Below are 9,937 nucleotides of genomic sequence, written 5' to 3'. Positions count from 1 at the left end.
GGGGGGGGGGGGGGGGGGGGGGGGGAAGTATGCATCGCGCACGCTTTTTTCACGTTCATTCCAGGGCCGAAGGACAGTGTGAATTTTGCGTGCTTTACTGCACTCGCCAGGTGTACGGGTCGGATTGTTTGCCGCATTTTGATGCGCATTTGCGTCTGCCATATGGGGCATTGTTAGCACATGACCAGTCAAGCTACTATGGAAAGGTGAGGCCTAAGGCTCGCCGATGAAGCGAGTTGTTGCAGCTTGTGCTGCTTCACTGTGGGCTGAAATGTTGGCATGTATCACAGGCTCAGCAACCCTGCATTACTTAGATTGGCGGCAGCTTCAACACCACACACTGTGGGCCGTAGTTGTTCACAACGAAAAGATGGCTCTCTCTGCTGCGCGCAGGTTGCAGCTCTGTGCCTTTACGCTGATGCAATCAACTACGGAGATCCGGCGGCCACGTTAGAGTACAGCAAGGTGCTAGTTCCCGCTGCGCTGCTGGCTGTGAGCCCCCAAGCAGAATGGTCCATTGATGAAGAGCATATGCTAGCTATTTCAGCATCGACGTACGGACTGGGTAGGTAAACGGAGATTATTGGGTCATGAAGTGCCAGCCGTGAGTCTTCAGGTGTTCAGGAATTCAGTGCGAATTCGTATTTCGGGGCTGGTATGGGGGTCATATTGTTTTTGCGGCGGTGGAATTTCATAAAACCCCTTCTCGTGAAACGCTTGGAATCAACGTCTGAGCTGGGCAGCTACGCTTATTCCTATATTGCAAACTCGAAAGGCATATTGGATGCCATTTATTTAGGACATGTGGTGCCTTTTAGGGCGGCAATTGGCAGGGAGATTCGCGCATGATTTCTTTGTACGCAGGCGTTGTGGCCCAACGGCACCCTGAACTGTTTGCTTCACAGCTGCAGGGCGCGCTGGAGGCCCTTGAACGGTGCATTGGGAGTCCCTTGCTGCGGTGCCAGAGCGGCAGGGCGGCAGCTGACGGAACTGCTTGCGCACTGCTGAAGGTTTATGCAGGCTTTTGCATGAATTTGGGGATTGAAGCGACTGCTGCAAAAGTTGCTACACTGCTAGAGACATGGTCGGTAGGAGCTTCAGCTAGCCTGTTTCCACACCGCCAGTATTTTCAGTACGAACTGTCTCCTGCTGGCTGCTCTCAATGAGCCACTTGTGCGGTTATCATCTGGTTGCAGGTTTCCTCTCGTGGAGGATGAGCAAGAAATCTACGACGCCCATGAGTTGCTACTACAAATGGCCATTCAGGACCATCCCCTAAGCTCTAATACAGCAGTGCGTCAACAACTGCGGCGCCTGGTAGATATTATTTCGCGGAAACCCGAGTTGATAGGGGAACGGGCAAGGCGAGAGATGTTGCAAGCCGCGAAGGACAGGCTCTGCTGACCTGCGTCAGGTGTTCGATGCCGCCTAACCGCTAGCTCCCAGTCGGCGTCTACGTTCGGATCATGCACTCGTCTGCATGATGCAGAAAGCGTCTCAATAAATTAATAGGCGTCACGCAGTTTGGATTATTCGGGCAGCACTGCAACCCGCATGTGAACAAGCCTCCCAGTGCGCCAGATCCTTTCCGCCCTCCGTTGCTGTTCGTCTGTGCTGCTGCTTTGATGGGCAGTTTTGCGCCTCAGTAGAATCCGCAGCGAATAGCGTCTATACATGGGGCTGTGGTGGGTATACACACTCTGGCTGAATCATACATAGATGGCTGTCTAGGGGTCATCTGCATACTTGCAAAATGCGTGCTATAGGGCAGCAGGGAATCTCCTTTACGCCACAGTCCCGGAAGCACTGGCGCCCCTTAGTGGCAGGCAACTTGCCCACTGAGCGACGAACTCGGGAATATGTTTTTGGTGTAGTGAGTGCAGAGGGCGGGGCTCTAGCGCTGGTCTTGGCGGCTACACCCTGTTTGTTTTATTAGTATTATCCAATAATTGCTTAGGACACGTGTCAAATTACTCTGTTCGACGTCCGAGTGCAATGGCGACCGCCGACTAGTAGAGTTTTGCAGCTTTTAGGGCTACCTGAAAGGGCTTCTGTGCCTGGGCTGACGATGAGGGGCGAGACGCCATCTAAAGAGCAATGCAGGTCGACGAAAATGCTCCAGAAGTTGCATACCTGAGCCTACCCTCGACTTTGTACTTTGAATCGCTGTGAAACGGTGGGACGCAGCTTTGTGCTGCCAGCTCAGTGGGCGCGTGTGCAACGGGCAGATCACCAATGGACTTCCGGGCAACCCAAAGACTCTTCGTCGTAATATCAGAAGAACTTCGAAATGCTGCTTTCGGCGTTGACGCTAAGGGAGGAGCGCAGATTTCTTGATCCCAAAGACTGTCAATTTCCGACTGCTTAGCACTGAAAGGGGAAGTGCGCCACACATTTCTCAGAGATCCTAAACGAATTGCAACGTAAGGTGTTTCCTTCGCTGCATCTAAAAAATAAACATGGTGGACTGCTGTGAAACCGAAAAGCAGTTGAGGTCGCTTTCAGGAACCCTACCCTTGGTTGAATCAGGGTACAATATTGCTATCGCCTGTGCAGCATCCGCATTGTCTGCAAAGACACTGATGGGAGAAGGGACGGATACGTGCATCACCATTGCAAAAATACTCCGTTCCCCACAGTTGCATCACGCGAAAGTGATTGAAGATGGGCTTTTGCAATGCAAGCGACCGCGGTCATGGTGTATGGACAAGGTGTTTGCTGATGACCTAAAGACTATTTACTGGCTCCTGCTGCGCGTGTTGAACTACGTCATGGTGCACCCCAAAAATAATTCAGAAATTTCTTAACGGATAAGCCTGAAAGCTCGATTTCACCGACGGGCACAGCTATCCTCCATAGTTGCGTTGCTAGAAGACGGGATTGAAACGCCTGCTCCCGACGAACCTAAGGATTCATCGTTCCTAAAAATGTATACAGCATATAACGAGCTGCCAATCAATCGGTTTTATGAAGGTTGGAATAAATGATCGGGAAGCTCGTCCCTTCCAGCGTAGCTTTCCGCAGCGCCTCTCTTCGTGACTGATTGCGCTGCTACGAACGTCGCCTTCGTTACCGCTGCTTCTGGCGAATTAGGGTTTTGTAGGAGAAAATAAGCAAAAGATCCTGCAAATGAGTCGCCGGCCCCCGTCGTGTCTACCACAAGCTCACTCGGAACCTGTTTCGCCAGCGGCACTTTCATGGCCTTCCCATTTGCAAATATAACACAGGGGTGGGCTCCGCGCGTGATAACAACATTGGCACTACCTCGCGCACCTTCTGGAAACCGAGAGGCCGTACGAAGCAACACCTCATGGAGACGGCGTGCCATGCATTCTTCGTCTTCCGTTTCATTCACAGCCATTCGGCCGTCCCACATGTTCACGAGAGCTTTCGCTTCGATGCTGTTGCAAAGCAGAAAGTCCGTGAAGCAACAGATCTCTGGATCGACGGAGTCCACCGGCGCGGGCGTAAACACAGTCAAGACACCGGCATTTGCCTTCTTGGCAATTCGGAAACACTCCACTGAGACTGACCCCGGAACTCCATTCTCTGAAACGATCACTTTCGCTCCCCCAAGCAACCTAAAACGCAGCAATAGATGTAAGCACAGGAGTAACTGTTAAACGTCCTATTGAACCCAGGCAGCTGCCACTGCCACGCAAATTAGATTGCGTAACTGGACTTGAATCTACACGGGCACCTGTGGCGGACTGGTTAACTGTTGGATAACGCTATGTATATGCGCTCAGCAGAGTGCTGCGCTGCTGCAAATACGCTTGGGCTGTGGTATGTTACGAGAGAACAGGCTCTGCGGAGATGTGCTCCTTGTTTAGGAACGCATTAGCCCCGGGAACGTAGGCTATTGTATTTTCCCCGCCGTGAGCAACAGTGACGAGGGCAGTGCCAGTTCCAGTTTGCCAATCTATGCAGATTCCCCTTGTATCAACGCCCAGCGACTGAAAGTGGCGCAAAAAGCTCAACCCTGCAGTATCTCTCCCAATTCGACCAACCATCGCTACACCGCCAGCGGGAGCGTCGTCTTCATTTGCACCTATACGCTTTTCGAATGTCGCAGTGTCCGAGACTTGCTGTGAGGCACCAAAGGCACATTCGTGGGTCACTCCTCGACAAGCGGAACGACCCCGCTGCAAGAGAGCAACTTGAGCAGCCTGGTTAGCTCCCTTGCCACCAAAATGACTTTCCAGCGTAGAAGAAAACACAGTCTCCCCGGCGCTCGGAAGTCGCGATACGAAGGAGACAAGGTCCGAGTTTATGCATCCCACGACAACGATATCTAAGTTCGCAGGCATTTTCACCCGGAGTGCTCATGCGTGCGAAACCCCAAGAAAACGGCGGAGAAGAGCTAGCAAGTCAAGACACACGAATGCTGCTCGCTTGTGGACGTTCTTTCAGAAAGGGAAATGGCGGCCCTTCTCCATCCAAGAAAGTACCAGGCGCAGTGCACTGCCCTCGTCTGCGCCTGAGCCTGAGGCCGTGCAAGCTTGGAGGGAGAGCTCTCCAGCAGAAAACCCACTAGAGAATCCTTCCGCTATTGAATTCAGTGATCAGCAATGGCTTGCTTGCTTCCAGATGAGGGATGCGGCCAGCGGCTTCCTCCATGCCTCGGGTGTTCAGTCATGTAGTGAACAGCGCTCTCAGTTGCCACTGCTTATCGGCCCTAGGCATACGTAGTTCGGTGCACATTCGATATATACCGGTTATGCGCAGCGCGTAACCCTTAAAATAGCAATCCATTATTCATATCCCGGGGCCCAACCTTCCCAAGAAGGAACATTAATCATAATAGTCCCCCATAGCCCCTTGCGGGTCATCGCTTCGACTTGAGAGCCAATCTCACAGTCAGCCCCAGACAGAGGGTAGTTGCAGAGCACTCTTGGCCTGATACCCTTATCTCCTGTCTAATGTAACTTGATTTATTTCTAATAACATTTTATTTGGGCTGTCTGTGCAGGATAGACCTGTAGAGGTCCAAGTTGTGTACCACTGTAGACTGCGTACCAGTTGCAGCCCCAATCGTCGAGTGAATTCGGTTCGATGACTCATGATTCGGGAGGGTGCAAAGTTGAATTATTCTATGCCCCGAAAGGTGTTGTTGGTGCATTTTATGCATTTTATGCCGTATATTCACCGACCAACCGCCTACACAGCACCTGCTGAGCTTAAGTCTGCTGGCGAACGTACGACGCTATCTTCGGAGCAATCTTTGGCGCCTGGTGTTCCTCGACTTCAGGATGGGATTAGCTTTGAGCAAGGATGCGTTGGAGGATCGGAGCCGCAAGGTATTTCTACTGCTGCCCCAAGCTCCCGTTTCTCCAACTGCGCAGCCGTACAACAGCCTCGGCCGCGGAGAACAGCGGTCATGTGCTTCACGTGAAATCCAGGAGTTCCCCATATAGCATATTGCTTTTGTAGCATGTCTGTAAATGGCCGTTGCTTCATTGCGGAACCGGCATCCACAGTACCGTAGATGTGCACCATAGGTGTATATGACGTCCGCAGGACGCCGCTTGTTCTTAGTTCGTATGTTGCTTGTTTGTGCTGCTCTTTCTTAGCTCCAGATGCCTCATTACCAATTAAGCTTATGACTGTTTTTTCTACAGGTGTGGCACCGTTGCTGCTTCGCCTGGAACCGTTGGTTGCACCCAATCCTGCATTATGGGGCAGTTCCTGCAATATTTGCGTTGGGCCTCGCGGCCAACGGGGAGCTCACGGCAAATCCCATAACTCTTTTCCAGAAGCTTATTTTAAATTGACGCGCGAAGTAGGCCATGGTGGTCAACATGTACAAACATTGTACTCACGAACTACTTCGGCCCAGGGTTTTTCTCACAGGGCTGTGGTGGTCGTGAGTAAAATGTTGCCATCGATGTAGAGCGGGCGCCGTCTACGGGTAAGACTGAAGAGGTGCTTTGATCCCAAAAGAAGACCCGTATTGTGCCTTTGTGTTTGACGTTCCCCTGTTTCTGGGTATTCCGGAGTCTGTCGCCGGGAAGGCGCTGGCGTCGGAGGAATCAAGTGCTGTTGTCGTCCTCAGGAAATCCGGACCCAATTTTGTTTGAAGGGCGAGTTGCCGCAGTGCCACGAATCCCCCCCCTTCACCGGCGCTACCTTGGACAGGGAGTGTCACATCCAGACAACGGGCTGGTGCAGAATTGCTCTGTGCGCTTTGGGTGGAGGCGCCAGCTGTAGGTTACCCAAACTGCACTGGCAGCGCCGGCACCTTGTTGCAAGGAAACTGGCGGTTTTGAGACACCCTCTCCCCGAGAAGCTGAGCCTTCGCAACGCGTCTGCACTATCAACTCATCCAGCTATGTACTTCCCCCCCTGCAAACTTTATTCAACTGCTAACAAACAATTTAATTCTGTTTTAGTGCAGAGGCGGAACCGTGGAAACGACTGCAAGAGCTGCTGTATTTCCGCAAACCTGACACACAGGTACCCACTGGCTCGTAACATGCTTCCCGTGCCAGTGCACAAACCCGCGGCCTACCGGGTCATCGACATGGACTACCCCTAGTCACACCACTTAAGGTGGCAGTAGTGCACAAGCTGCTCTTCACAAGGGTCTCTGCAAAAGCAGCCAGTAGCTAACGGGTACTGAACCGCCATAAGTTAACGCAGCTGAATACAGATGTTCGCATAGATCCAAACGGATGCACGAACCACATGCCTGGAGGTGCCTGGAGACGCCGTAGAATACGCCCCAATCCGCTTCATATCCCCCTACTATGTGACGGTGTTCGGGGGATCCTTCCTTGGCATCTTCAACAGGCCACATCAACCGTCCCGCTACCAGTCGCCTGCTCTGTTCGTACGTTGTGGAACCGAAGCGATACGCGCTGGGTGCAGAATTCACCTCCTTTGACGGCCCAATCACCTGCATTTTCTGATGTCGTCGCCCTCAAGGCACTCAAGCACCCTTACAGTTTGGCGCAAGTGGGCTCTGCCTTGTGATTGCTTTCTTCTGAGACGCTGTCGGGCGTGTCTGGTGGATTCTTTATCAGTTCACTGATGCTTCTCCCCAGCTTCTTCATGCGAGACGCAATTCGTATCCTCGCGTCTTTAACGACCGTGGGAACTTTCAGCTTCACGCAGTCTTCACTTCTCTGAATGCTACGTGGCCGCTCTGTACGGAAAACGTCGAGGATTGCCTGCGGGTCGGCGTTCTGAAATGCCACCGCGTACGTCGCAGTAAACAGCGGAAAAAGATGCTCAACCTCATTTACACGTATCACCTCTGCCACCAATTCGAGCGTTGCCGGCCCCTGTGGTTGTGAAAAACAGGTAAGCACACACAAAAGCACACGCACACACACACAGTGCAACGGCAGGAGGAAGCATATGCCTACGGCCCCGCATTAAAATGAAAACGCCAGGTACCAGGGAAATCAGCGCATACGTACTTGCAGCTTCTGGCCGTTGAGCATTTCCTTTTCAAGCTGATCCCAGTCCTTGCCTTTCTGACGCACGAACGCCGCAGCTACCCTGGCGTTGCGCCCCCCAAAGACGGTCGTGATAACATCAGCATAGCCCGCGCTGTCGTACAGAGTGTCCTGCAGCAACCAGACACATTCACTGGAGGGCAGCGCTGGTGTCTGGGGAGACAGCAACCGATGCAGTAAAAAGTGCCCAATGCATGGCACAAGGCCCTGGTTGCTGCAACTGCCCCTGGAGGGCTGAAATGCGGGGACCTGAATCAGGCCACCCACAGCAAGTAGATCCCCAAAGAAGAGCATTGTGAATGTCTTTATCTCCTCTACTCCAAGCCGGAGAATTGCTGCCTTCGTGTTAGTACCCTGGCCCATTCCTTCGCAGAAACCACCAGCAAGAGCAACGACGTTTTTCAGAGCTCCGCAGACCTGCAGCATCGCAAGAAGCAGTTCAGTTGACCGGATCAAGCACGCTTGCCCCTCCCAGCCCCAAAAGCAGCTGGGCCCTGCACGTTCTGAATCAACTGGAACTCAGGGTGCAGACGGTGGGCAGAAGCAACACAAAATCACAACATCGCGCATGCGACAAGCAACTCAACTCACCTCGACACCATCAACATCTGGGAGCACATTTATCTTGAAGTTCGGTCTGTCAAAGAGAAGCTGCCACAACGCTGCCGTCTCGGTCTCACCGTCCGCATGGCCAATAGTCGCCTCCGCGAAATTTTCAGCGGCAACATCCTTAGCCACATTAGCGCCTAGAAAGAACATCACAGGGCAGCTTTTTTCCAACGGCGATCAATATAAAACGCTAGTTGTTCATTATGCGTAGCTCATCGAGCAAGTTGCAGACAAATGCATAGGCATGCGACAAAGCCTCACCCGACAGGACGCACGGCTTCGGGAGGTCCAATATTGAGCCAATTTCGTGTGTCAGGGTTATAGGCCAGCCATTCCTGACACCAATGCCTTTAATGAGAGAAATAGCCCGGCAGTGAGGCGGCAGTAGCTTGGCTTTCCTCAGCTCTCGACAGGCTCTCTGCTCACATACATGCTATCCACCAATCGGGTGTGTTACTTCGTGGTTCCCTTCTCAGCACGGCACAGCACGACACTGCACGCACGCACTACCCATATCGTCTCAAGAATCTACTAAATAGCTAAAGGAGCACTGTGCCAGGCCCACAAGCTACAGCCTAAAGCATGGATTCACTAGGGCGAAAATTTACATTGGCGTGAAGCGCAAGTTGTGCAAGCTACCTCTATAAACTGGTGGGGCATCACGAAGACCAGCAGGTCCGCATCTCTGCACGCGTCCGTGAGAGAAGGGACAGCGCGAAGATTCGAGGGGAGTTCGAAGCCCGGCAGATACTTCCTATTTTCGTGGTGGATGTTTATCCAGTCCGTCAGCTTGCGGCCCTCAACCTCCTCCTCATATACCCACATGCGGACCTGTTGAGGAGCACGAACAAATTTTGCAGTTCCTGTTCCCACCGGAAATTATTGCACTCCAAAACCCTTCACTGACACACGTATAACTCAAATGATGAACGCGTACGCCCATGAGGTACATGCCACCCACGACCCTAATGTTCTGTTCACAGTCACACAGCGAGTGCGTAGTTGAGGGTAAGAGTGCAGCCGCACATCTGTATTGAATATGTGCGAGTTTTTCGCATTTGAAGCCACAATCTTCCCCACTGCTGTCCCCCAATTGCCGGAGCCAACTAAGGAGACCTGAAACAACAGAAGAAACCAAGTGGGCAGTCCATGTTGCACTAAAAGAGGCAGAGCGCCGCCAGCAGCGTAAGAACCATTTCACATAATTCCCATGGATGAGGGTTGCTGTGTAGATCTGGAGGCGCCTTATCCATGTGCGAGGATCCTCAGACGCCGCACACGGAACAAACACACGCAAATGAGCCGAAAAGTGAACCAGCTGCAGTAAACAATGAAGTTGATAAAGGTAGCGAGCGACCCCAGCAAAACCCCTGAGATCCGTCACTCCTCTACCCGATCCCCCTCTCCACGCACACACCCTTCTTGCATGGCCCCTGTGGCCCCCAACATTTCTGAAAATATTTGATGAAAAAACAGGGGCAAGCCATGCTGCACGCCCACGCCCAAATCTACGTGCGATGGTCAGTACTCCTACAGCCGCTTGACAAAATCAAGCAGCTGAATCGCCCACTCACCTTCAGAGGGCCCTTTTGGAGGGCCTGAAGAAGAGGGGGGAACGTAGACGCTGGGCGGAGGAATGCCTCCATACTTGCAGGTGTCAATAAAAAGAAGAGACAAAACAACAGCACCGCGTTCCACACGCGCCGCCCTTGGAGATGCCAGCGAGGTCCCAGGTGGGCTGAGTCGGATGCGGTGGGGGTAGGAACAACACCTGACTGCCAACTTGGGTGGAAGCGTTTGCAGCTGAATGCGCCGGGCTTCCTCTGGTTGCATACGCCAATGAGCTGGGGGCGGCTTTGTTGCAT

The 9,937-nt window shown here is 52.7% G+C and overlaps 4 protein-coding genes across 4 annotated transcripts in view; 2 read left to right on the top strand and 2 right to left on the bottom strand.

The window, feature by feature from the left end:
- The window catches only part of EAH_00002530 (hypothetical protein, conserved), a gene marked incomplete at both ends in the record, with an annotated part of 8,145 nt that extends 6,741 nt beyond the window's left edge, over positions 1 to 1,404 (top strand). The window contains 4 exons of the mRNA XM_013394395.1: positions 111 to 206; positions 394 to 565; positions 865 to 1,084; positions 1,197 to 1,404. Of these exons, the coding sequence (XP_013249849.1) occupies positions 111 to 206; positions 394 to 565; positions 865 to 1,084; positions 1,197 to 1,404 (696 nt within the window). The remainder of the gene's footprint in view (positions 1 to 110; positions 207 to 393; positions 566 to 864; positions 1,085 to 1,196) is intronic.
- A 1,561-nt stretch (positions 1,405 to 2,965) lies between these two features.
- On the bottom strand, positions 2,966 to 4,310 carry EAH_00002520 (ribokinase, putative; the record flags this gene model as incomplete). The annotated part of the gene is made up of 2 exons (XM_013394394.1): positions 2,966 to 3,567; positions 4,052 to 4,310. 2 exons carry the CDS (start codon positions 4,308 to 4,310, stop codon positions 2,966 to 2,968), a joined length of 861 nt encoding a protein of 286 aa, XP_013249848.1.
- Positions 4,311 to 5,252: 942 nt separating this feature from the next.
- EAH_00002510 (hypothetical protein, conserved) lies at positions 5,253 to 5,774 on the top strand (the record flags this gene model as incomplete). The annotated part of the gene is made up of 2 exons (XM_013394393.1): positions 5,253 to 5,300; positions 5,622 to 5,774. 2 exons carry the CDS (start codon positions 5,253 to 5,255, stop codon positions 5,772 to 5,774), a joined length of 201 nt encoding a protein of 66 aa, XP_013249847.1.
- A 614-nt stretch (positions 5,775 to 6,388) lies between these two features.
- EAH_00002500 (glycerol-3-phosphate dehydrogenase, putative) lies at positions 6,389 to 9,937 on the bottom strand (the record flags this gene model as incomplete). Its single annotated transcript, XM_013394392.1, has 10 exons — positions 6,389 to 6,445; positions 6,614 to 6,821; positions 6,946 to 7,286; positions 7,425 to 7,574; positions 7,731 to 7,880; positions 8,055 to 8,209; positions 8,334 to 8,490; positions 8,712 to 8,903; positions 9,099 to 9,188; positions 9,647 to 9,937. 10 exons carry the CDS (start codon positions 9,935 to 9,937, stop codon positions 6,389 to 6,391), a joined length of 1,791 nt encoding a protein of 596 aa, XP_013249846.1.

This window comes from Eimeria acervulina, genomic scaffold (assembly GCF_000499425.1).
Source record: "Eimeria acervulina Houghton genomic scaffold, Eah_scaff8, whole genome shotgun sequence".
NCBI classification, from domain to species: Eukaryota; Apicomplexa; class Conoidasida; order Eucoccidiorida; family Eimeriidae; genus Eimeria; species Eimeria acervulina.
The sequence above is the reverse complement of the archived record's forward strand: the minus strand, read 5'-3'. Positions and strand labels throughout refer to the sequence as shown.